Source organism: Thalassophryne amazonica, chromosome 8, assembly GCF_902500255.1.
Source record: "Thalassophryne amazonica chromosome 8, fThaAma1.1, whole genome shotgun sequence".
Taxonomy (NCBI): Eukaryota; Metazoa; Chordata; class Actinopteri; order Batrachoidiformes; family Batrachoididae; genus Thalassophryne; species Thalassophryne amazonica.
In genome coordinates, this window is record NC_047110.1 from 56707454 (window position 1) to 56735360 (window position 27907).

A 27907-nucleotide genomic window follows, 5' to 3' on the forward strand; every position below is an offset into this window, starting at 1 on the left:
GCAGAGATCGATCACTACTGATTAAATGCAGAGTGGTGCATACAGAGCAAAAAGAGAAAGAAACAGTGCATCATGGGAACCCCCCAGCAGTCTACGTCTATAGCAGCATAACTAAGGGATGGTTCAGGGTCACCTGATCCAGCCCTAACTATAAGCTTTAGCAAAAAGGAAAGTTTTAAGCCTAATCTTAAAAGTAGAGAGGGTGTCTGTCTCCCTGATCTGAATTGGGAGCTGGTTCCAAAGGAGAGGAGCCTGAAAGCTGAAGGCTCTGCCTCCCATTCTACTCTTACAAACCCTAGGAACTACAAGTAAGCCTGCAGTCTGAGAGCGAAGCGCTCTATTGGGGTGATATGGTACTACGAGGTCCCTAAGATAAGATGGGACCTGATTATTCAAAACCTTAAGTAAGAAGAAGAATTTTAAATTCTATTCTAGAATTAACAGGAAGCCAATGAAGCCAAAGTTCTGGTCATGATTTTCCTGAACAGAATTTCAAGGTGCAGTTGAAGTTTGGAAGGAGTCCAGTTTGCAGCTCTGCTTTTTGCAGATGATGTGGTTCTATTGGCCTCATCAGATAATGCCCTCCAAATGTGCACTCGGTAGGTTTGAGGCAGCATGTGAAGCAGCTGGGATGAGGATAAGCACCTCCAAATCTGAAACCATGCTCCTTTGTTGGAAAAGGGTGAAATATTCCATCTGGGTCATGAGGAGAGTTACTGCCCTAGATGGAGGAGTTCAAGTATCTCAAGGTCTTGTTGGAGCGTAATTGCTGTTGTTGTTCACCCCTGCAACTGTTAGCACTGTAACCCAATACAGCCTGCCAGACAGACTTATGGTCAGCATCTAAACCAGTTCCGCCACCAGTGTATACTGGTGAGGAGAGTGGCATGTCACCCAGCAGGATTTAAAAATAAGATCTGTCAAAGGGCAGATGACACCTTATGAGTCAACAGCCAACATGCACCATTTTCGGAATGGAGCTGGGACCCTTTCAAAGGCATCTGAATCACCATTGAGTTCCCCTATGGCAGCCACTGCATCTGTTGTTTCTCTCCCTCAGATGTACTGGCATTGCCTTTCCTCTGGACCGGGGGGGGGGGGGCTTCAGATGAGAGACGATCACCCAAGATAGCTTTAATTGTCCTGGCTGGGTTCATTTCATCACATCATCTTTTCACATCATGACAACCACAGAGGCAACTGTGACTAAAGTTTAAATTACCGTAGGTAACAAACCAAGATTGTGGTAGTCACCATTTCTAAATTAGAGTAACCAATTACTGTTTGGAGCCAGGGATTGCATCAATCAGCGGGTGGAGTCTTTCAATTCCATTGATAGCTACCACTCGCTTAAGTCAGGCAGCCCCCTATCAATAAGGTTATTCACCAAAAAAGATTGTGTACTTTTGCAGCTTGGAATGTTCGAAGTGTGACCACTGGAATGTCCACTGATAATGATTTAGACTGTGAACAATTGCATGCCAGAAAAATAGCAATTATTGATAGTGAAGTTATGAAACATAATGTCAACATTGCAGTGCTTCAAGAAACTCTGCTCTCTGATAATGGAACAATCAAGGCGGAGCACTACACCAACTTCTGGTTTGGGAGACCTGTCTGAGAAACCAGAATGTATAGCACAGGCTTTGCTGTATGAAATGTACTCTATAGTATCCAGACTCCAGTGGCCATATTAGAAAGATTGCCTTACTTTAGGCTGAATACTACACAAGGGAGTATTCTGGTCATCTCAGCATATACACACATTTTGAAAGTTGAATCAGAGAATAAAGGTCTATTCTCCAACCACTCAAAGGAATCCTTGTAGTGATCCTTCATGTTTTGGACAAAATTCACCATAAGAGTGGTCTTCTGTCTGCTCTCTTATCTGTTAACACGCCAAGCAGACAATGTGTCCCATGTCCTGCATGTGTTAACTCTCTGAGGTGCGCATACAGCGTTTCCAGTGTATTCCATGCAAATAAAGCCTCTCTGCCCCTTTTGACGTTGTTCCTGTCTTGGCTCCTGCGTGCCAGTCGGCAGTGCTCATTTCCTGACAAACTGTATCCCTGCTATGCAAATGACAACCACTCTCACTCATCTTCAACTGCTTATCCAGGATCGGGTCGCGGGGGCAACAGCTCCAGCAGGGGACCCCAAACTTCCCTTTCCCGGGCCACAATGCCCACCTTTGTCTGGGGGGTACCGAGGCGTTCCCTGGCCAGTCTGGAGATATAGTCTCTCCACCTAGTCCTGCGTCTTCTCCGGGGTCTCTTCCCAAATGGACGTGCCTGGAAGACCCCCCTGTTTTTTAATTTTTCTTAATTCTGCTTTGTTTTTCACATCTTAACTATGCAATACTGAAGGCTGTTGCCCATTTTGATCCAAATCAGATATATTATAAATAAAGGTAAGCACTTTATTTAGGTATGCATGTTATGTTGCCTAAAACGCATGTACAGTATTGCAATTCAAGTAAGTGAAATCCTATGTGTATTACAGCTGCATTTTCTGAATTTTTGTTTTTCTTAACAGCTGCCAAATTCAAGCTGATGTATACTTGGGTTCAATTACGGTGGCGGTCATGTTTTTGCTTTTTGCATAGGAAATAGTTTTTCCGTGTCAGTGGAAAAAACACTCAACACTTGGGCTAAAAAATATTTATAAATAGAATTATAAACATGCATAAAAATGAACAGAGTAAAGTATTAAACAATTCCTCTGGCTGGCTTGGGGTCACATTGGAATCCCCCAGAAAGAGTTAGAGGATCGGGAATGGTGGACTGAATTGCAGAAAATAAATAAACGAATGAATCATAAAGTCCATCTAGGCCTGTGCCACACTCTTCCATATCTCATGAACATCAAACAATATGACAGTCAGAAAACTACAATAAAAGTTGGTTTGGAAATAAAAGTAGAGGCATAATAGATGCCATTTTAAAACAGTTCTGTTCTTGGCACACAGTTTTACCCTTTTGTTGGGCAAAGCATACTTCATTTTCATTGCATTCTTACTATAATTGTAACAGCTATTGTGGCAGTGACCAAAAAAAAAAAAAAAACCCACTTTCTCTTTTTGTCAGCCCTCTTCCAAATGTGATGCTCAGCTTTTTCACAGTCCAAGCCAATGCACATGAAAATGGGTACTGAGTGTGCAACACCTGTACCTTACATGTTTGACACAGTCATGAAAATTAATTCTTTATGATTCAGTAATAGAATAATATATAGTTCTGCGTGTGACATTTGATAAATTCTGTCTAAAGTAGAATCACTTCATCCTTGACTAACTCTTCTAGCATGTAAAATCCAAATTGGCTCAAAGCTGTAACTTAAACAGTTCAATTGGCTCAAATGTCATTTGACCAATAGAGAGGGATGTACAAAGTCATATTAGTGTTTAATTGTAGCTGTAAGTTTATCTTTAACCCATTCCTCTAACTAGTCATTTTAAATATTCCCTATAATGTAGTATATAAGCAGCCCTGCAAGAGACTGGCGTCTTGTCCGGGTGTACCCCACCACGCGTGCTGTGACTGCTGGGATATGCTCCATCAACCCCCCGATGAGCCTTGATTGGAGAAAGCGGGTATACAAAATGAATGAATATATATACATAACAATTGGGCCAAAGGTTTGACCTCAGCCTGTGACATTGACTTCTAACCAACCTTTAGTCCATGACTGACCCTCAAATCATTCTACCATTTTGGTCAAAATTGCATCAAAACGCTTCAGGTTATTTTATTGGACCGATGGACAAACACAAAACAATATCAATCCATCAATCAATTTTTTTATATAGCGCCAAATCACAACAAACAGTTGCCCCAAGGCGCTTTATATTGTAAGGCAAGGCCATACAATAATTATGTAAAACCCCAACGGTCAAAACGACCCCCTGTGAGCAAAAACTCCCTTTTAACAGGAAGAAACCTCCAGCAGAACCAGGCTCAGGGAGGGGCAGTCTTCTGCTGGGACTGGTTGGGGCTGAGGGAGGAGAACCAGGAAAAAGACATGCTGTGGAGGGGAGCAGAGATCGATCACTAATGATTAATGCAGAGTGGTGCATACAGAGGCAAAAAGAGAAAGAAACAGTGATCATGGGAACCCCCCAGCAGTCTACGTCTATAGCAGATAACTAAGGGCTGGATCAGGGTCACCTGATCCAGCCCTAACTATAAGCTTTAGCAAAAAGGAAAGTTTTAAGCCTAATCTTAAAAGTAGAGCGGGTGTCTGTCTCCCTGATCTGAATTGGCAGCTGGTTCCACAGGAGAGGAGCCTGAAAGCTGAAGGCTCTGCCTCCCATTCTACTATTACAAACCCTAGGAACTACAAGTAAGCCTGCAGTCTGAGAGCGAAGCGCTCTATTGGGGTGATATTGGTACTACGAGGTCGTAAGATAAGATGGGACCTGATTATTCAAAACCTTATAAGAAGAAGAATTTTAAATTCTATTCTAGAATTAACAGGAAGCCAATGAAGAGAGGCCAATATGGGTGAGATATGCTCTCTCCTTCTAGTCCCCGTCCGTACTCTAGCTGCAGCATTTGAATTAACTGAAGGCTTTTTAGGGAACTTTTAGGACAACCTGATAATAATGAATTACACATAGTCCAGCCTAGAGGAAATAAATGCATGAATTAGTTTTTCAGCATCACTCTGAGACAAGACCCGTTCTGATTTTAGAGATATTGCGTAAATGCAAAAAGCAGTCCTACATATTTGTTTAATATGCGTTTGAATGACATATCCTGATCAAAAATGACTCCAAGATTTCTCACAGTATTACTAGAGGTCAGGGTAATGCCATCCAGAGTAAGGATCTGGTTAGACACCATGTTAGAGGTCATCCATGTCTTTATGTCTGTAAGACAATCCTGCAGTTAGCTAATTGGTGTGTGTCCTCTGGCTTCATGGATAGATAAGCTGGGTATCATCTGCGTAACAATGAAAATTTAAGGCAATACCGTCTAATAATACTGCCCTAAGGGAAGCATGTATAAAGTGAATAAATTGGTCCTAGCACAGAACCTTGTGGAACTCCATAATTAACTTTAGTCTGTGAAGAAGATTCCCCATTTACATGAACAAATTGTAATCTATTAGACAAATATGATTCAAACCACCGCAGTGCCTTTAATACCTATGGCATGCTCTAATCTCTGTAATAAAATTTTATGGTCAACAGTATCAAAAGCAGCACTGAGGTCTAACAGAACAAGCACAGAGATGAGTCCACTGTCCGAGGCCATAAGAAGATCATTTGTAACCTTCACTAATGCTGTTTCTGTTACTATGATGAATTCTAAAACCTGACTGAAACTCTTCAAATAGACCATTCCTCTGCAGATGATCAGTTACCTGTTTTACAACTACCCTTTCAAGAATTTTTGAGAGAAAAGGAAGGTTGGAGATTGGCCTATAATTAGCTAAGATAGCTGGGTCAAGTGATGGCTTTTAAGTAATGGTTTAATTACTGCCACCTTAAAAGCCTGTGGTACATAGCCAACTAACAAAGATAGATTGATCATATTTAAGATCGAAGCATTAAATAATGGTAGGGCTTCCTTGAGCAGCCTGGTAGGAATGGGGTCTAATAAACATGTTGATGGTTTGGATGAAGTAACTAATGAAAATAACTCAGACAGAACAATCGGAGAGAAAGCGTCTAACCAAATACCGGCATCACTGAAAGCAGCCAAAGATAACGATACGTCTTTGGGATGGTTATGAGTAATTTTTTCTCTAATAATTAAAATTTTGTTAGCAAAGAAAGTCATGAAGTCATTACTAGTTAAAGTTAATGGAATACTCAGCTCAATAGAGCTCTGACTCTTTGTTAGCCTGGCTACAGTGCTGAAAAGAAACCTGGGGTTGTTCTTATTTTCTTCAATTAGTGATGAGTAGAAAGATGTCCTAGCTTTACGGAGGGCTTTTTTATAGAGCAACAGACTCTTTTTCCAGGCTAAGTGAACATCTTCTAAATTAGTGAGATGCCATTTCCTCTCCAACTTACGGGTTATCTGCTTTAAGCTACGAGTTTGTGAGTTATACCACGGAGTCAGACACTTCTGATTTAAAGCTCTCTTTTTTCAGAGGAGCTACAGCATCCAAAGTTGTCTTCAATGAGGATGTAAAACTATTGACGAGATACTCTATCTCCCTTACAGAGTTTAGGTAGCTACTCTGCACTGTGTTGGTATATGGCATTAGAGAACATAAAGAAGGAATCATATCCTTAAACCTAGTTACAGCGCTTTCTGAAAGACTTCTAGCGTAATGAAACTTATTCCCCACTGCTGGGTAGTCCATCAGAGTAAATGTAAATGTTATTAAGAAATGATCAGACAGAAGGGAGTTTTCAGGGAATACTGTTAAGTCTTCTATTTCCATACCATAAGTCAGAACAAGATCTAAGATATGATTAAAGTGGTGGGTGGACTCATTTACTTTTTGAGCAAAGCCAATAGAGTCTAATAATAGATTAAATGCAGTGTTGAGGCTGTCATTCTCAGCATCTGTGTGGATGTTAAAATCGCCCACTATAATTATCTTATCTGAGCTAAGCACTAAGTCAGACAAAAGGTCTGAAAATTCACAGAGAAACTCAGTAACGACCAGGTGGACGATAGATAATAACAAATAAAACTGTTTTTTGGGACTTCCAATTTGGATGGACAAGACTAAGAGACAAGCTTTTCAAATGAATTAAAGCTCTGTCTGGGTTTTTGATTAATTAATAAGCTGGAATGGAAGATTGCTGCTAATCCTCCGCCCCGGCCCGTGCTACGAGCATTCTGACAGTTAGTGTGACTCGGGGGTGTGACTCATTTAAACTAACATATTCATCCTGCTGTAACCAAGTTTCTGTTAGGCAGAATAAATCAATATGTTGATCAATTATTATATCATTTACCAACAGGGACTTAGAAGAGAGAGACCTAATGTTTAATAGACCACATTTAACTGTTTAGTCTGTGGTGCAGTTGAAGGTGCTATATATTTTTTCTTTTTGAATTTTTATGCTTAAATAGATTTTTGCTGGTTATTGGTAGTCGGGAGCAGGCCACCGTCTCTACGGAATGGGGTAATGAGGGGATGGCAGGGGGAGAGAAGCTGCAGAGAGGTGTGTAAGACTACAACTCTGCTTCCTGGTCCCAACCCTGGATAGTCACGGTTTGGAGGGATTTAAGAAAATTGGCCAGATTTCTAGAAATGAGAGCTGCTCCATCCAAAGTGGGATGGATGCCGTCTCTCCTACAAGACCAGGTTTTCCCCAGAAGCTTTGCCAATTATCTATGAAGCCCACCTCATTTTTTGGACACCACTCAGACAGCCAGCAATTCAAGGAGAACATGCGGCTAAACATGTCACTCCCGTTCCGATTGGGGAGGGGCCCAGAGAAAACTACAGAGTCCGACATTGTTTTTGCAAAGTTACACACCGATTTAATGTTAATTTTAGTGACCTCCGATTGGCGTAACCGGGTGTCATTACTGCCGACGTGAATTACAATCTTACCAAATTTACGCTTAGCCTTAGCCAGCAGTTTCAAATTTCCTTCAGTGTCGCCTGCTCTGGCCCCCGGAAGACAATTGACTATGGTTGCTGGTGTCGCTAACTTCACATTTCTCAAAACAGAGTCGCCAATAACCAGAGTTTGATCCTCGGCGGGTGTGTCGTCGAGTGGGGAAAAACGGTTAGAGATGTGAACGGGTTGGCGGTGTACACGGGGCTTCTGTTAGGGCTACGCTTCCTCCTCACAGTCACCCAGGTCAGCCTGCTTTCCCGGCCTGCTCGGGATCTGCCAGGGGGGAACTAACGGCGGCTAAGCTACTTGGCCGCACCGACTACAGGGGCCTGGCTAGCTGTAGAATTATGTCCCCAGGTGTAATAAACCCAACCAGCAGCAGATAAGAGGCAGCTTATAACTGTTTTACTATTATTAAGACCTTTAATTTTACATTACTTTTGACATTTGTCAGTCAGATTTTTTTTTTTTTGTCATCCTTAAATCTAGAATGTCTTTCTACTTCTGACACAACCATAGACTGTATATAGACTTTTTTAATTTTAGGATTGCAGTTGACTGACATGTTTGCTCAATGAGCATAATATTTGTGTATTTTGCACTTGAATTGTCATTCTGTAGTGTGTCATCAAACTCAACCTTGAGAATTGTGCATATAGCAGAACAGGGTTTTTTTTTCTTTGTAGACAGTCTACGTCCATCATGTTCAATCCAATCCACTTTATTTATAAAGCACATTTAAACAGACCCGAGTCTCCAAAGTGCTGCACAACAAAAGCATAGACACGGAAACTAGCAATAATAACAATAATAACAATATAAAATAATACATAAATAGATAAAACCATGATAAAAAAATAAATTTCAATAAAATAAAATAAAATAAGACACAAGGACCGTACAACTCATGCGGTGTTAAAAGCCAAGGAATAAAAATGGGCCTTAAGACGGGACTTAAAACACTCCACAGTGGGAGCAGATCGGACATGTTCCAGAGTCTGGGACCGACCACGGAGAAGGCTCTGTCCCCTCAGGTTTTAAGTCTCGGCCTAGGCACCATGAGCTGGGACTGGCCCTCGGACCTCAGAGCTCGTGCTGGAGTGTAGACCTGGAGGCAGTTGATATATTGTGGGGCCAGTCCATTCAGAGCTTTAAAGACAAACAAAAGTATCTTAAAATCAATTCTGAAACGTACAGGGAGCAAGTGCAGAGAAGCCAAAATTGGGGTAATATGCTCACGCTTTCTGGCCCCTGTTAAAAGTTGAGCCGCTGAATTCTGGACTAACAGCAGTCGGGAAAATGCGTTATGGCTAATCCCCGAATAAAGTGCATTGCAGTAGTCTAAACGAGAAGAAATAAAAGCGTGCATGACTTGTTCAAACAATTTAAAAGGGATAAAAGGTAAAGACGAAGGTAAAAAAAACTTAGTTTTAAAAACCGCGTTAATGTCCACAGCAGCAGTAAACCAGCATTACAAATAGCAGTGTCACAACACTTTAGGTTCCAAAATCTGACAGACTCTGGAAAAAGTCAAGAGTTTCAGGGTGAAATGTGTCGTCTCCTCTGTAAATCCGAGCCATCGCTTTCAAATAAAAGCTCAAAAGCTTTGTTATCGGATATAACTGCATTTGTTTTGCTCTGTCTGCCAGTCATCAGATGTTTCTGTTCATTCTAATATGTACATCACACGCCGAGAATTGCCGAGTGAGATGTTTTCTGGAAATGGACCCGTTAGCTCACTCAGGGAGAGCAATAAAAAAACATCAGACCACTAATTATGAGCGCAAGTGCGCAGAGAGACTTACAATCATGAATACTTTAATGTTGTGTTGCTAACTGGGACATTAAAAATGTGCAACATGTCCTTTAAATATGGGAGCCTTCATGTTTGCTTGAAGCTGTAATCAGCCTGTGTGTGTTTAAAACTTGAATGTTGACACATAAGTGAGATGATATCAGCTGATCTGTTCTGTTTTTCAGCTATAAAGACTATCGGAGCGATGACGACTACAGTCTTACTCCACAATTTTGGCTCATTTTAGCTGTGCGCTTTGCATTTGTCATCCTATTTGAGGTAAGCTGCAATACAATATTGACACTGTATTTCTTCATTTTTATAGCACCAAATGGCCCCCCATAAAATGGTGCAATGTTCCTGGCTCACTGTGGGCTATAGGATGCTATAAAAAAAGATTGCTATCTTTGATAACACACTGGGTTTATAGATTGATGAAGAGATTACACTCTATTATTGTCTGTTTGCAGCATGTTGTTGTCATATGCAAATTCATTGCAGCCTGGTTTGTACCCAGTGCTCCCATGCAAGTCAAGAATGACAGACTCTTTGACAAACTGAACAGACTAAAAGAGGAACTCAGGTGAGTCAACAGAGTATGTGGTTAAACTGGAAAGGCAACTGGTATCCAAAAAAAAAAAAAGACAGCTTTGTTCAAGCAATGTTAATTCCAGGTGTGCCTTGACATTTGTCATAAATACTGTGAAATAGTGAATTTATTATAACATTTTATGCCTGGTCTTAATCATCTATGGCAACCGTTCTATAACACTAGGCACAACTGGAGTTGGGGCGTGTAAGCTCACACACGCTATTTAAGCAATGGGAAATATCGTTGCAGTCCAAGGTGCTGGATGCAACAATACTGGATTAATGCTCTGTTATTCAAGGGCTGTGTTTGGGCTGAACATAGAATCAACCAGTCAAATTGCCATCAGTTATTCTCTTTAATGGCCGAGATGTGCTGGAACTTGGTGCATTGCTAACTTGGTGTGTTTGAGTAATTTAAGGCCAAGACCTGCTCTCTAGCCCCCGTGATTAGAGACCCAAGTAGGGACTGGATTTTGCTCTTTTTGGACCATTACCTTGGTATTCTTCAGTTTCTAACAGAGATCATTACAGACAGCAGAAATGTGTATTTTGCAAACTATATAACAGTGGTGTGGTGGGTAGCAGTGTGCCATGATTGGCTATACGTATGTGCAGGTTTTTCCTGCTACTGATCACCTCAGAAAGTGATTTCACCAATGATCAGGACTTTAAGTTGATTTGAGAAGCTCATCAGTAAAGCCACCTGCTGAGGTGAGTGGTGGCAAGGAAAACCTGCATCCTCATGGCTCTTCGTGGCACACTGTTGTCCACCCCTGATTTGACAGTAAAATGAAGGCTGTACGACAACTGAATCTTGTAATGTGAGGTGGTGGCCTAGAGGTTAGAGAGGTGGACTTATGACCAGAGGGTCCTCTGTTTGATAATTACATAAGATAAGTAACATACTCTGCGGACTTGTTACACAGTTCCCAAAAGGACCTCAGCAAGTCCCATCAAGAAATGAGGAAAGAAATTGTGGAGAGTTTAAAACAGTTCAAAAACAACTTTACCTGTTTCAATTGCCAGAAACAAACGGAATGAAATGTTCCATAATGTGCATGAACCAATCATTCCTGTTGCTGTCTGGTGAAATGCGTCTGGCTGCAAAATGTGAAAAAAAAATGGAGCTCCATTCTTTCCCGGCATGATTAGGAGAAAGGTAGAAGTAAAGGTGCACAATGTGATGCAATTCTGCTGCTCTCTAATAAGATGAAAAAAAAGCTCTCCTGATGCAGTTTGAGCAGCAAAGGTAATGTGGGTCCATTGTGGAAATGTAAGGTCCTGAAGCCACTCATTTGATACTGTGGCTGTCTGCTTAGGGGTCATTGTCCTGCTGAAAGATGAACCGTCACCCCAGTCTAAGGTCAAGAGCGCGCTGGAGCAGGTTTTCATCCAGGATGTCTCTGTACATTGCTGCATTCATCTTCCCCTCAATCGTGACTAGTCTCCCAGTTCCTGCTGCTGAAAAACATCCCCACAGCATGATGCTGCCACCACCATGCTTCACTGTCAGGATGGTGCCTGGTTTCCTCCAAACATGATACCTGGCATTCATGCCAAAGTGTTCAATCTTTGTCTCATCAGACCAGAGAATTTTGTTTCTCATGGTCTGAGAGTCCTTCAGGTGCCTTTTGGCAAACTCCAGGTGGACTGCCATGTACCTTTTATTAAGGAGTGGCTTCTGTCTGGCCACTCTACCATACAGACTTGATTGGTGGATTGCTGCAGAGATGGTTGTCCTTCTCCTCTCTCCACAGAGGAATGCTGGAGCTTTGACAGAGTGGCCATTTGGTTCTTGGTCACCTCCCTGATTAAAGCCCTTTTCTCCCGATTGCTCAGTTTAGATGGGCGGCCAGCTCTTGGAAGAGTCCTGGTGAATCCAAACTTCTTCCATTTATGGATGATAGAGGCCAAAGTGCTCATTGGGACCTTCAGACAGCAGAAATATTTATTTACCATTACCTAGATTTGTGCCTCCAGACATTTCTGTCTCAGAGGTCTACAGACAATTCCTTTTTACTTCATGCTTGATTTGTGCTCTGACATGCACTGTCAACTGTGGGACCTTATACAGTGAAGCCAATAAGTATTTGATCCACTGTTGATTCACTTTCCCCACCTACAAAGAATGGAGAGGTCTGGAATTTTTATTTTAGGTACACGTCCACTGCGAGAGACAGAATCTAAATAAATAAATCAAAAAATCACATTGCATGCTTTTTAAATAATTAATTTGCGTTTTAGTGCATGAAATAAGTACTTGATCACCTACCAACCAGCAAGAATTCTGGCTCTAACAGACCTGTTAGTTTTTCTTTAAGAAGCCCTCCTATACTGCACTCTTTACCTGTATTAATTGCACCTATTTGAACTTGTTACCTGTATAAAAGACACCTGTTCACACACTCGGATCAATCACATTCCAACCTATCCACCATGGCCAAGACCAAAGACTGTCTAAGGACACCAGGGACAAAATTGTAGACCTGCACAAGACTGGGATGGACTACAGGACAACAGGCAAGCAGCTTGGTGAGATGGCAACAGCTGCTGGTGTAATTATTAGAAAATGGAAGAAACAGAAGATGACAGTCAGTCTTCTTCAGTCTGGGGCTCAATGCAAGATCTTGCCTTGTGGGGTGAGGATGATCCTGAGAAAGCCCAGAACGAAATGGGAGGACCTGGTCAGTGACCTGAACAGAGCTGGGACCACAGCCGCAAAGATGACATTAGTAACACACTACGCAGTCATGTTTAAAATCCTGAAGGGCACGCAAGGTCCCCCTGCTCAAGCCAGGACATGTCCAGGCCTGTTTGGACTTCACTAGTGACCAGCTGCATGATCCAGAGTAGGCCATGCTACCGACACAATTGACAAAACAATTTACAAAGCAAATATACATGAAATTTTGCCGGTGCACAGGATGGGAGGGCTGCAGAAATAGACACCACACCCATCTCGGGATGGAGCCGCACCCCAAACAGAGAGAAAGAACAGAATCGGGCATCAAAAAGACAACAAATATAGTATAATTTGTCAGCATTAAGCAACAAGAAAAACAGAAGAAATTCTAAGGTGATCGCCGGCCACTAGCCCTAAGCTTCACTAAAAGACCCAGACTTTAGATAAAGTCTGGACTTGAAAGTCTCTACAGAATCTGACTGGTTTATTGATGCAGGGAGATCATTCCGCAGAACAGGGGCATGATAAGAGTAAGTTCTGTGACCTGCAGACTTTTTGTTCACCCTCGGGGTACAAAGAAATCCGGCACCCTGAGAAGGCAGGTTTTCTTTCACCAAAGCATTAAATCTAGGCTTGCATCTCAGATATACAGTAGTGTTCAGAATAATAGTAGTGCTATGTGATGAAAAGGATTAATCCAAGTTTTGGGTATATTTCTTATTGTTACATGGAAAACAAGGTACCAGTAGATTCTCACAAATCCAACAAGACCAAGCATTCATGATATGCACACTCTTAAGGCTATGAAATTGGGCTATTAGTAAAAAAAAAAGTAGAAAAGGGGGTGTTCACAATAACAGTAGTGTGGCATTCAGTCAGTGAGTTCATCAATTTTGTGGAACACAGGTGTGAATCAGTTGTCCCCTATCTAAGGATGAAGCCAGCACCTGTTGAACATGCTTTTCTCTTTGAAAGCCTGAGGAAAATGGGATGTTCAAGACATTGTTCAGAACAGCGTAGTTTGATTAAAAAGTTGATTGGAGAGGGGAAAACTTATACACAGGTGCAAAAAATTATAGGCTGTTCATCTACAATGATCTCCAATGCTTTAAAATGGACAAAAAACAAAAAAAAAAACAGAGACGTGTGGAAGAAAATGGAAAACAACCATCATCCTTTACTTTTATAAAAAGTAAACTGGAAGCATACTTGAAACATACTTGCATGTACTACTTTTTGGTAAGGGCAAAATGGATAGAAGAATAACCAGAATGGCAAAGACTCACCCATTGATCAGCTCCAGGATGATCAAAGACAGTCTGGAGCTACCTGTAAGTGCTGTGACAGTTAGACACCTGTGTGAAGCTAATTTATTTGCAAGAATCCCCCGCAGAGTCCCTCTGTTGAATAAAAGACGTGCAGAAGAGGTTACAATTTGCCAAAGAACACATCAACTGGTCTAAAGAGAAATGGAGGAATATTTTGTGGACTGATGAGAGTAAAATTGTTCTTTTTGGGTCCAAGACCTGCAAATAGTTTGTGAGATGACCCCCAAACTCTGAATTCAAGCCACAGTTCTCAGTGAAGACAGTGAAGCATGGTGGTGCAAGCATCATGATATGGGCATGTTTCTCCTACTATGGTGTTGGGCCTATATATTGCATACCGGGTATCATGGATCAGTTTGGATATGTCAGAATACTTGAAGAGGTCATGTTGCCTTATGCTGAAGAGGACATGCCCTTAAAATGGGTGTTTTAACAAGACAGTGACCCCAAGCACACTAGTAAACGAGTAAAATCTTGGTTCCAAACCAACAAAATTAATGTTTTGGAGTGGCCTGCCCAATCCCCGGACCTAAATCCAATTGAGAACTTGTGGGGTGACATCAAAAAAGCTGTTTCTGAAGCAAAACCAAGACATGTCAATGAATTGTGGAATGTTGTTAAAGAATCTTGGAGTGGAATAACAGCTGAAAGTTGCCACAAGTTGGTTGACTCCATGCCTCGCAGATATGAAGAAATCATGAAAAACTGTGGTTATACAACTAAATACGAGTAAGTGATTCACAGGATTGCTAAAAAAAAAAAGCAGTTTGAACATAATAGTTTTAAGTTTGTAGCGTCAACAGCAGATGCTACTACTATTATTGTGAACACCCCATTTTCTACTTTTTTTTTTTTTTACTAAGAGTCCAATTTCATAGCCTTAAATGCTGACTGCTTGGTCTTGTTGGATTTGTGACAATCTACTGAATCTACTGGTACCTTGTTTCCCATGTAACAATAAGAAATATACTCAAAACCTAGATTAATCTTTTTAGTCACATAGCACTACTATTATTCTGAACACTACTGTACCTTCTGGCAAATTGTAGCTGAACTTTCAGATCTTCTTTTTAATAAAACCCTCCTCTGTACCACTTCATCATGAAGCTATATAACTGGGGATACAAAATGCAAAACATACACTATGCACAATTTCTCCAATCACAGCCACAGAAGCCTGTAACTTCTTCTGGGTTGTCTGGGTGTCTTTCCTCACTCTTCTCCTTCTTGCACAGTCACTCAGTTTTTGAGAACTGTCTACTCCACACAGATTTACCATCGAGTGCCATACTGTTTGTATTTCTTCATAACTGATGTAATTAAAGTTCAAGAAATATTCAGTGACTTGGAAATGTTCATGTATCCATCCCCTGACTTGTCTTAAGAAAACTGGCAATTAAACGGATTATTTACAGGTATTATACCAAAGGAGCTGGTTACTTATGCAACCCATCATTTTGGCTTTTATATTTTTAATTAATTTATATCAAGTTGTAGAGATTTACTTTCAGTTTGATTCTAAGGAAAATCATTTTAGGAAAATGTTATACTGAGAAGCCTGATTTACTTTTTGTATTTGAAATGCCATAAACAAATTATAATGCATGAAATACCAAAGGGCTGAATACTTTTGCAAGCCACTGTACTTTTTTGCCTCAGTGTATGTAGGTAGACGTGTGTCTTTCTAATTAACATCCAATCAACTGAATTTGCCCCAGGTTGACTCCAGTTAAGCTGTAGAAACAGCTCAAGGATGATCAGTGGAAACAGGGTGCACCTGAGGTCAATTTTGAGCATCATAGCAAAGGCTGTGAATGCTTATGAACATGTGATTTCTTTCTTTTTTTTTAATTGCAAAAATGTATAAAAAAAAAAACTTTTTTCACGTTGGCATTATGGAGTATTGTGTGTACACAGTAAAATAACCAGTAATGTTAATTTTACACTGGTTATTTTACTGTGTAGAATTTTGAGGGAAAAAAATTGAATTTCATCCATTTTGGAATAAGGCTGTAACATGAAAAATGTGGAAAATGCAGTGCTGTGAATGTTTTCTGAATGCACTGTATGCTGATTCTTGGGGTAATCTATTAAAGATTTTGTGTAGAAAAATGATTGTATTAAAATTCAGAAAACATTGTAATTGTAAATGGTACCTGACAATGTTTTTGTTGTCCCTTCGGCTGCTCCCTTGTTTGCACTCGGGGTCGCCACAGCAAAGCCAAGGTGGATCTGCATGTTGAATTGGCACAAGTTTTTCGCCGGATGCCCTTCCTGACACAACTCCACATTATGGGAGAAGACTGCCCCTCCCTGAGCCTGGTTCTGCTGGAGGTTTCTTCCTGTTAAAAGGGAGTTTTTCCTTCCCACTGTAGCCAAGTGCTTGCTCACAGGGGGTCGTTTTGACCGTTGGGGTTTTACATAATTATTGTATGGCCTTGCCTTACAACATAAAGTGCCTTGGGGCAACTGTTTGTTGTGATTTGGTGCTATATAAAAAAAATTGATTGATTGATTATATGGAGAAATGTGGCAGGGGTGGGATTTGAACCTGGAACCTTCTGAACTGAAACCAAGCGCATTAACCACTTGGCCACCATCCCTGCCTGACAATGTTTTTGTTGTAAAACAATGAAAGGACTCCTCTCGTTTCAGGGACACTTGGTGCCACCTAATGGTGGAGATGCATATGACATGTAAAAGTCTTGCCCACGATTATGGCAACCCCATAGTTTCAGATGTATTTCCAAGAAAAAAAAAAGAAAAAAAAACTCTTGTATTTGGACCAATATGGTACCATATAGGTGTGAGGACATCGGCATAGGATGTTGTAACTAACCACTTCTCATTTATGTTTCCAGATCTTTTGAAGCATGACAACATTCAGACATGATTTTCATTTTCCTTGACAACACGGGCCTTGCAGTAATCTGCACTTAAGTGTCAAGTGTGCCGCATGGATTCGACATTCCAGCCAGTCATTGTCAATGTGAGGTGATAATGTGCGTGGCGCTCACTGGCTTTTATTGTTTGCAGTCAGATGTAAGCGCTGGCCATCTGGTCCCTAAAGGCTGAAGACAAATGTTGGACAAAAGAGGTGTACAGTAACTTATGTTACAGATGTTTACAATGACCTAATATCGTTTGTGACATTATTGTTCTTATTCTTTTTTTAAGAATGCACTAATATCTTTGTTTAATCAATATTTATGAGGCGTATGTATGTGCTTGAAAGACTAAAGATCATTACTTCTGCCAAGGAGGTTGTTTTCTGTTTTGGTTTATTTGTTGTTTGGATTCCGACCGGCCTGAAAAACAAACCAAATCATTTGGTTGTAAATAAAAGGGCTGAACCTGGACAGTTTTAAAGAATTGTTAAGCATTGTGACATTTTGAGCCTTGGCAGACCTATGCCCTCTAATGACCTTTTGCTGTTTTGTGCTATTTTGCATACAGTACCTTGTGTGTTGCCTTATACTGTTAAAAAGCTCTGTGATAATTGGTATTATTCGCACTTTGTCTTTAGTAAATCACACAGAAATGTTTTACATTAGAATATTTTATAATATTGCATAAAAGAGGAAATATTTGCCCTCAAGAAATGTCTTTTGAATTGTACTGTTGAATAAAAAAGTTAAATATGTGGGCTGATTGTGGCTTGGGTGGAACAGTGGTCCATGTATTAATGACAAGTCAGAAGTCCATGTACAAGTCACTGAAACCCGGATTGCTGCTAAGGTGCAGCCTTTTATTATTTTGGATGAATGTGAGGCAGTTCAATGTTTTAAGGGAAAACATGACAAAAATCCAATACATTTACAATTCAAACATAATTCAAGACTATTTGTAGGTACCAGACTAACCATTAATGTTGAAACACTAACCATATTGTCATATGCCATCTGTTGCCTTTCATTTTGAGTTCACATGTGCGATTTCCTGTTTGGGCTACGTTGTATTCTGAAGTAAGTTTTCATACTAGGAAAAAAAAAATAGAAATGGTAAAAAAGTTAAATTTAATGTAATAGCACAGACCTCAAATTCAAAAATAAATGGTTTTTTTGTTTTTTTTTACCCCCTTCTTAATTCTGGAAAATTCAACATTCCTTCATCTTGAAGGAACGTTATCACTTGGACGAGTGACGAAGCGTCTTGAAGATCAAACATTAATATTAACAACTGCGGTGATCAACAAGTTGAAAGATGGTTTTTCCGGCTCCATCTCGCTTCCTGTAATGACACAGGTACAGGTCACGTGATCCCGCAGAACCAATAAAAACCAGCGTTTCAGGTCTTTCCAGGTGCGTTCAACGACCTTTTCTGTAGCGTAGTTCATAGGGCTGAATATTAAAAAGGAATAAATTAGCGCGTTCCATGATTCGCGGGGATGTAATTCGACAACAAAAAAGAAGACGTTAAACTTCGGCCCGTTCCTTTGCCACCTGAGGAGTAAAAACGAGCCATATGGCTGTGATTTTGGCTGCTTTAATGTTGACGTGCTCCGGACTGTGGGACAAGTGCTTCCAAGCTGACGGTAAACTGCACTTAATTTACTTTATTATAATACAGTGTTTAACTATATGTATTTTGCAGCAGGTATCCTTAAATAATCAATAGCTGTGGAATTTCCTCTTTTTAAATGTATGATTACATAATTATTGGAGTCCTGACACAGTTGGCCGTTGTGGACACTTTCAGTCACATGTTGTTGCCTGGCAACACGAGAACGGGAACCGGACTTTGGACGTGACTGTCCTGTGTTGGACAAAGTATTTATTTATTTTTAAGGTATATATGTTCTTCGCAATATGTTATCTGGCATATATCTTACATATTGATAATGTTAGTGTTTTCAATATCTTCTAAAGCAGCTTTAAAACACTTTAAACCTCTCTGATGTAGAAATCCTTAAAACCTAATTCTATTTGTTTAAAGAAATCAGTCTTAAGCCACATTTGCATTGGGGCTTTTTTGGTAAAAAAGTATGAGAGTGGGTCAGTTCACCCTAGCCAGCTTGTGCAGACAATAACTCAAAAACAATAAATGTTGTTCCACTTGCAATTCACAAAATTAAAAGAACATATAATGAGGACAAACTCTGTTATATCTGGTGAGCTTTGATGCACCAGATCTATCGGAAGAGCAACTTTGTTTCTCCACTGTAATTTCTTCATAGTGCCTGCCACCTACTGTAAGGTGAGTGAATGCTGAATAAATGATTAAGAACTCGCATGTGGTGTGCCCCAAGAACACTGGACACATTTTGTGATTATTGTTGAGCTCTCACCTGTTTTTAAAAACACTACTCAATATAGAGCCCGTGGATCCCCACGGACAATCTGGTCAATTGTGATCGGAGTGAGACACATTTTTCTTTTACTTAAAGTCTCTGCTGCTTTGAAGAATAATGTCTCATATAATCTTTTCTCCTTGCATCGTTAATTCTGGAGTTTGTAAGTAATGCAGAGGTTTGCATGAGAATCAAGAAAGTATTCTAGATCAAGCAGGCTTGGGGTCAAAAATTGGTTGGCACACACACACACACACACACACAAAAACAAGTGAAATAGAGATTTCTGAAGTCCGCCATTCCGGGTCCAGATCCCCTCCAAAATTCAGTGGCGTCTTCTGTGCCCTAATAGCTATCTGTGGTGCAAATTTGGTGAAAATCCGTGAAGTAGTTTTGACGTAGTCCTTCAAAGCCTATATAAAGTGAAATCTTGATCCAGAATCCGAATCCTGATCTGGATCACCTTCAAAATTTAATGGAGTCTTCCATGGCCTAATATCTATCTGTGGTAGGGCTGCAGCTATCAATTATTTTAGTAATCAAGTATTTTATTGATTATTCTGGCGGTTAATAGAGTAATCGGATAAAAAGTACTTTGCGTTTTTAACAACATCAACAGTCCAGGGCTCTCCCTAAAGGTGCGTTTACACATAACCAAGACGCGTTACGAATGTCATTTTTCTGTCATTCGTGACACATTCCTGACATTCTTAATGTGACTTAACGCATCTGAATAGGTTTCTTAATAGTGCGTGTTGGTGCGTGATATTCTTGATATTCGTGGAGCATGTTTTTGCCTGTCAGAAAATCTTCCATGAATGTCACACACCACCCTTATTTCGTCTCACGTCGTGGAGGTCGCAACTGAGCGTATTGATCCGTCTTGATGAGTAGTGATCGTTAATAGAACGTGACAACGTTCGTAGTGGTTCCTGTGATGGTTTATTAGGAAGAGACACGGAAACTGTCAAGTTTTGACACGACTTGTAACGCGGCGTCACATTTCACTGCGCGCCACGACATATCAGTTTTCTGTCACGTGCGCACAATTAAACTCGGCTCCAAATGTCTTTCCGCAGTTCCTGCTGAAGCTCCTCAGGATGCTCCTGCAGGTGTTCCACCTGCTGTTGTAACCGATGAGCGGGAGAACGAGTCTGAGCCAGAGGAACCAGAGGAGCGATAGGAGCCTCACGTGCAGCCAGACATCTCTGCACCTCCTCCAGTCCGGCGGAGGAAGAAGCGTGCACACAATTAAACCCTGCTGCACCGCATTCAGTTTGATTGCTGACACCAAGTCGGCTAAAAGTCTAATGTCAGTGCTTTTCAACGCGCTCCTGCAGGTGTTCCACCTGCTGCATGTGCCTGATGTTTGGGAAAATGGGTGAGACGAGAGCCGCATGAAGCCACACATCTAGCTCTGTCCTCCTCCTCCTCCTCTCTGCGCCACTCCATGGCACAGAGCCCAACTACGCATGCAGTCACAAAGTTCTTCTGAAAAATTGGAGCGATCTGAATTGGAGTTGGATATGTGTGTGTGGAGACAATTCCCCTCGTTCACAACGTGACAAAACTTAACAATGCGCTGTTACGCGCAATAGCGCGCAACAACACGGAACACTACTCTTGACCGTGCGTCATGGTTCCAGATAATTCTCCAGCAACACGTGCCGTTAATCGTAACGCGTGGTAACAGGTTGCAGCAGTTCCTGAGGACACCTGATGCCTCTGCCCCAAATCAATTATAATTCATAATTCATTTTATTGTGTAAAATATTTGTATACATGATTGCATATAATGACACATCATAACTTTCAATAAAAACAGCATTAACAATTAAAATCTGGTGGCATTCATTATACTATAATACAGATCATAATTTGCTTTAAAAATATCTGTACTTGAGGATAAGACCACTTCAGGTGGCAAACTATTCCAGATCTTTACTGCTTGGTTACTAAAGAATTCTTTCCTCACATTTAATCTAGATCTATTAACTTCCAAGCACAATTCATGACCTCTAAGGCCAGTATACCTTCTCAATTCAAAAAATACAGTGGGGTCAACATTCTCAAAGCCATGCAAAATTTTGTATATTTCAATCAGATCACCTCGAGTTCATCTGTCTTCAAGACTTGTGAGACCAAGTTGCAAGAGCCTATCCTCATAAGACAAATCTTTAAATTCTGGAACCAACTTAGTGGCCCTTCTCTGTACTTTCTCTAAAATATTTTTGTCTTTCTGCAAATATGGTGACCATGCCTACACACAATATTCAAGGTGAGGATGAACAAACGTATAAAAGAAGAAAGGAGTCTTTGTCAATAAACAAAAAGGCCCTTTTTATCATCCCAAGAATTCTATTGGCCTTAGCTGCCGAAAGAGCAATGTGGCGGGAAAAGGATAAGTCCTTAGAAATCAACACTCCTAGGTCTCTTTCTTCTGAAACTGCTTCTAATTGTTTTTCATTCATAAAATAATCGTAACATGGATTTTTTTCTACCAATATGGAGAACTTTACATTTTCCTTCATTAAACCCAAGTAACCATTCTTCAGACCAAGCCATGAGACTATCTATGTCTGACTGGAGGTCTTCCCCATCAGCTAAAGAAAGGATGGGGTGATACACCTTTGTGTCATCGGTGAAATTTTACAATTTGACTTTATTGCACATGGCATATCATTAATAAAAAGCAAAAACAATATCGGCCCTATGACCGATCCCTGGGGGACACCACTGGTGACCTTCAACCAAGAGGACTTCACACCATTCATACAAACTCTCTGTTCCCTATCACTTAAGAAATTTTCTATCCAATTACAAAGTCTTCCTTCTATACCGTACTTTCGCAGTTTATAAATGAGTCTGGCACTCGGCAGAGTCAAATGCTTTTCGAAAATCGAGATACAGGGCGTCAAAGGGTAAGCCCTCGTCATACATTTGCGTCCATTCTTCAAGAGTAACAAGTAAATTAGTGAGACAGGATCTGCCCCTTCGAAAACCATGCTGATCGTTCGAGAGCACTCTTTCTATAAAGATTACAAGCTTATCTCGAATGATTTTTTTCACATAATTTGCAAACCTGTGATGTCAGACTCACAGGCCTGTAATTACCTGTTATGGTCTTTCCACCTTTCTTGAAAATTGGGGTCACATTGGCCCTCTTCCAAGTGTCAGGAAGTCTACATTGGTCAAAAGATTGTCTAAGAATGCAAAGTAAGGGTAAATAGATGGCCTCAACCGACTCTTTAAGAACTCGAGGATGTATTTCGTCCTGACCCATCAACTTATTAGCATTCATCTGAAGAAACAACTTTTTCACATGTTCAGGTGAGAAAAATCTGTCATTCGTGACTTGTCGTCGTTATGTGTAAACGCAGCATAAGGTTGGTAAACTGGGTCTCTGTGTTTTTTTTGTTTTGTTTTTCTGCGTTTCAGCCAATGCATTTCAGCTGGAGGTTGAACATGCAAGTGTCGCAGTCAGTTTTTTGTTTATTATTTTATTTGAGTTACCGTGTCTGTGAAGCGTTGTGTGTTGCCCAAAAAAGCGAAAATTAAAAAGCAAAACACAAAAGGAAGAGTGGACTTCTGCCAGAGACTGTCAGTGTGTCCGGGGACAGAGCTGTGAGGGCAGTGCTGATCTGACACCGGCCGCCGCGCGAATAGTCCCACCCCACGTAGAACGGAGAGCAGGCAGCGGAGAAAACAGTGTTTAAAAAAAAATACACCACTGCTTCGCTTTAAATGCGCAGTAAGCTATTTAAAATGATCAGCGTGGACCGTTTTTCTCCTAAAAGGTTTTATTTCACAGTTGCGTTGGAAAGATGTAGCTATTGTACTAATTTGATTACCGTTTATGGGCATGCTCTAGTCTTCTTCTGTTTGTTTTTCTGGGGACGTTATAGCACCATACACAGGCTTGGCATATGTACTACAACATTAAACGAAGCTTCGAGGCACAGAATTCGCCACAAACACTTTTTGTAATCGAACTATTCGAGTTACTCGACTAATCGGTTCAGCTCTAAATTCTGTGGTGAAAATTCATCCAAATTTGTGCAGTAGTTTTGACGTAATCCTACTAACAGACAGACATGTAAATAAACGCTGATGATTTTATTCCGTCCTTGGAGGATATAATAAAGCTTAGTACGTGACACTCAGGAAATTGAGACAAAACTTTACAGACATCAGGGGTTTTGAGGGGCATTGAAATATTTTTGAAAGCAGGTCATGTGATGTCACAATCACAGCACAAGGAAGCCAATAACTAGTGCACCTTAGTGCACCTTATTTTAAAATGACTATTTAATGCAGTGGTGGTGGCCAAGCAGCTGAGCGTTCTTGCTTTTAGTGTGAAGGTTCCTGGTTCAAATCCATGTAATATGGAGTTGCGCCAGGAAGGGCATCTGGTGTAAAATGTGCCAAATCAATATTGCAGGTCCACCTTGGATCTGCTGTGGTGACCCCAAGTAGGGAAAAAAAGGGAGCAGTCGTAGTACTTACTTCTTACTTAAGTGCTGTTTGTCAATTAAACACAGCTGTCATACTTTATTCATGTGCATTATGTTATGGTATGTTTCAATACCAGCAGTTGAGTCGAATGGAACATTTTGGAACAGTTGGTGATGTAATGAGGCCATTTCATGCAGGTAGGAGTCGTCTTCCCTTTGATACAGACTCCAGAACAATGTTTCTTCATCATTATGACAGGGAGAAACATGATGACCTCTGTATGGGCAAATGCAGTAATGGTATATACAACAGAATGGAAATGTAACACTGTAGTTAAACCATGGATGGCAGGGGATGGTGCCATACGTTTTTGTTGATTCTGCAAACTTGTGATGGCAGACTTGAATTGAATTTTGAAGCATTGTTTGGAATCCCTATCAAAATGAAGACACCAGCTGTGATAAATGGAGCCTCAGTATGTCACAAACTGTTTAGAATCAAATGCTTTTTGCTGCTTCTAGTCTTGAAACATATGAAGAATGAATTAACTAGGATCACACTGTTCTTGATTTTCAGATTTAAATGGCACAGTCAGTGCAGGGTCTCTGTGCTAGCTGCTTGTTTGAAAGCAGTTTAAAGCCCCGGTCACACGGCACTAACAAAGGACGCCGAAGCCAAAACGAAACAAGAAATCAGGACTTGCATTGACTTTCATAGACATCGTTTAACTGTTGTCCAGCTTCGTTCCTGTAGCTGGCGCTTTGTCAGAATTTCCAAACTGTTGAAAAATGTGAACGTATCCTGATGGCAACCTTAATTTGTCCGTATTCCATTTTGCTTTCTGTGTTGACGGTTCCTCATTGTTTACTTAGTTCCCATACCGTCAGCATTCCATTTGATTGTAGTCAAACTTTGTCCAATCTCCCAAGTCCGACATCTTGCACGAACATTGACAATATCTGAACTGATCAATAAGTAAAGCTCAGATGAGCTGAACGTGACTCGTCCATGTTCGAGACAAAAAGTAACGTTTTCACACAAACAATAGCAGCAAGAATGCTTTAGCAAGTACTTTAACTATTTATGCACATTGCAGCTGTCTCTGGCTGGAACATGTGTGCCCACGTGTGTTGCAGCCATCTCTGTATGCGTGTGTGCATACATTGTTGTAGTAAAGACAAACCTGTTGTCAAGATAAACAGACCTTGCCGGTGCTGCGGACACCACTCGCTGGCTGCAGACTTGATCACAGGCTCGCGCTCTGTCTGATACCTGCTGTCAAGTCATCATGAATGTTTTGATTTTTTTTAAAGTGTCAAGGTTGCTGTTCTCTTTGTTTTTCTTTTGTTAGTTCGGATTTGTTTCGTTCTTTTATGCGCCCTGGACTCGCAGGCTTTTCGGTGATGGGAGAAGTCCAGGCTCATTCCACTTTTTTGTTTGTTTGTTTGTTTGAGGATTTGTGCCTTTGTGACTTTTTCCTTCGTTCAGGTATCGTAGTGTGCCATGTCACCGGGCCCTAAGATAAGATGAAGGCTTTATTTTAAAATCAATCAATGCCATTTAAAAGCAGACAGAATTATTGATGTTAACTGAAGCAGAAAACATTTTGTGAAGCTGGGACAAGACTGTCTTTAGCCTCCCCCCCACCTCCACCTCACCTCCAAGCACAGCTTGGGCTCTGGTACCCAACTCCTGGAGAGGGGGTGGACGCTTCATTTTTCTCGCGTTGCCCATGGGCAGAGCGGACAGCTGGGGTCGCATTGCTTATTGCTCCCCAGCTCAGTCGCCATGTGTTGGAGTTCTCTCCGGTGAACGAGAGGGTCGCGTCCCTACGCCTTCGGGTCGGGGACAGGTCTCTCACCATTGTCTCGGCCTACGGGCCGAGCAGCAGTGCAGAGTACCAGACCTTCCTGGAGTCCCTGGGAGGGGTACTAGATAGCGCTCCGACTGTGGACTCCATTGTTCTCCTGGGGGATTTCAATGCCCACGTGGGCGGCAACAGTGAGACCTGGAGGGGGGTGATCGGGAAGCATAGCCTCCCCGATCTGAACCCGAGTGATGTTCAGTTGTTGGACTTTTGTGCTAGTCACAGTTTGTCCATCACGAACACCATGTTCGAGCACAAGGGTGTCCATAAGTGCACGTGGCACCAGGACACCCTGAGCCGGAGGTTGATGATCGACTTTGTAGTCGTATCATCTGACCTTTGGCCATGTGTCTCAGACACTCAAATGAAGAGAGGGGCAGAGCTGTCGACCGATCACCACCTGGTGGTGAGTTGGATCCGCTGGGAGGGGAGGAAGCCGGTCAGACCTGGCAGGCCCAAACGTATCGTGAGGGTCTGCTGGGAACGACTGGCGGAACCCTCTGTCAGCGAGGTCTTCAACTCCCACCTCCGGGAGAGCTTCTCCCAGATCCCAGGGGAGGTTGGAGACATGGAGTCCGAGTGGACCATGTTCTCCACCTCCATTGTCGATGCGGCCGCTTGTAGCTGTGGTCACAATGTCTCTGGTGCCTGTCGCGGCGGCAATCCCCGAACCCGGTGGTGGACACCGGAAGTAAGGGATGCCGTCAAGTTGAAGGAGTCCTACTTATCTTTGTTGGTAGGTGGGACCCCAGAGGCAGCTGACAGGTATCGGCAAGCCAAGCGTGCCGCAGCCCGTGTGTTCGCAGAGGCAAAAACTCGGGTTTGGTAGGAGTTCAGGGAGGCCATGGAGGAGGACTATCAGTCGGCCTCGAAGAGATTCTGGCAAACCGTCCGACGCCTCAGGAGGCAGAAGCAGCTCTCCACCAGCACTGTTTACGGTGCGGGTGGGGAGCTGTTGACCCTGACTGGGGATGTTGTCGGGCGGTGGAAGGAGTACTTCGAGGATCTCCTCAATCTCATCGTCACGTCTTCCAAAGAGGAAGCAGAGACTGGGGACTCAGAGGCGGACTCATCCATTACCCAGGCAGAAGTCACCGAGGTGGTTAGAAAGCTCCTCGGTGGCAAGGCTCTTGGGGTGGATGAAATCTGTCCTGAGTACCTTAAGTCTCTGGATGTTGTGGGACTGTCTTCGCTGACACGCCTCTGCAACATCGCGTGGAGATCGGGGACAGTGCCTCTGGATTGGCTGACCGGGGTGGTGGTCCCTCTGTTTAAGAAGGGGGACCGGAGAGTGTGTTCCAACTATAGGGGGATCACACTCCTCAGCCTTCCCGGTAAGGTCTATTCCAGAGTACTGGAGAGGAGAATTCGACCGATGGTCGAACCTCGGATTCAGGAGGAGCAGTGTGGTTTTTGTCCTGGTTGCGGCACACTGGACCAGCTCTACACGCTCCATCTGGTGCTCGAGGGTTCATGGGAGTTCGCCCAACCAGTCCACATGTGTTTTGTGGATCTGGAGAAGGCATTCGACCGTGTCCCTCGGGGCACCCTGTGGGGAGTGCTCCGGGAGTACGGGGTCCAGGGTCCTTTGCTAAGGGCTATTCGGTCCCTGTACGACCGCAGCAGGAGCTTGGTTCGCATTGCCGGTAGTAAGTCAAACCTGTTTCCAGTGCATGTTGGCCTCCGCCAGGGCTGCCCTTTGTCACCGGTTCTGTTCATTATTTTTATGGACAGAATTTCAAGGCGCAGCCAGGGTGTAGAGGGGGTCTGGTTTGGGAACCACAGAATCTCGTCTCTGCTGTTTGTGGACGATGTGGTTCTGTTGGCTTCGTCAAATCAGGACCTTCAGCTTGCACTGGAGCGGTTTGCAGCCGAGTGTGAAGCGTCCGGGATGAAAATCAGCACCGCCAAATCCGAGGCCATGGTTCTCGACCGGAAAAATGTGCTTTGCCCTCTTCAGGTCGGTGGAGTGTCCTTGCCTCAAGTGGAGGAGTTTAAGTATCTCGGGGTCTTGTTCACGAGTGAGGGACGGATGGAGCGTGAAATCGATAGACGGATCGGTGCAGCATCTGCAGTGATGCGGTCGCTGTATTGGACCGTCGTGGTGAAGAGAGAGCTGAGTAGGGGGTCAAAGCTCTCGATTTACCGATCAATCTACGTTCCGATCCTCACCTATGGTCATGAGATTTGGCTCATGACCGAAAGAACGAGATCGCGAGTACAAGCGGCCGAGATGAGTTTCCTCCGCAGGGTGGCTGGGCGCTCCCTTAGAGATAGGGTGAGGAGCTCGGTCACTCGGGAGGAGCTCGAAGTCGAGCCGCTGCTCCTCCACGTCGAAAGGAGTCAGTTGAGGTTGCTCGG

General features: G+C 42.3%; 2 protein-coding genes across 3 annotated transcripts in view; both read left to right on the forward strand.

Moving 5' to 3' along the window:
* The window catches only part of LOC117515656 (anoctamin-9-like), a 79989-nt gene extending 62417 nt beyond the window's left edge, over positions 1 to 17572 (forward strand). For both annotated transcript variants that reach the window (XM_034176318.1, XM_034176319.1), the window contains exons 22-24: positions 9518 to 9611; positions 9803 to 9915; positions 16796 to 17572. In XM_034176318.1, the coding sequence (XP_034032209.1) occupies positions 9518 to 9611; positions 9803 to 9915; positions 16796 to 16811 (223 nt within the window). In that variant the 3' untranslated portion in view covers positions 16812 to 17572. The remainder of the gene's footprint in view (positions 1 to 9517; positions 9612 to 9802; positions 9916 to 16795) is intronic.
* A 642-nt stretch (positions 17573 to 18214) lies between these two features.
* sigirr (single immunoglobulin and toll-interleukin 1 receptor (TIR) domain) overlaps positions 18215 to 27907 on the forward strand; it is a 38894-nt gene continuing 29201 nt past the window's right edge. Inside the window, exon 1 of the mRNA XM_034176321.1 lies at positions 18215 to 18468. Within this exon, the coding sequence (XP_034032212.1) occupies positions 18399 to 18468 (70 nt within the window). The 5' untranslated portion in view covers positions 18215 to 18398. The remainder of the gene's footprint in view (positions 18469 to 27907) is intronic.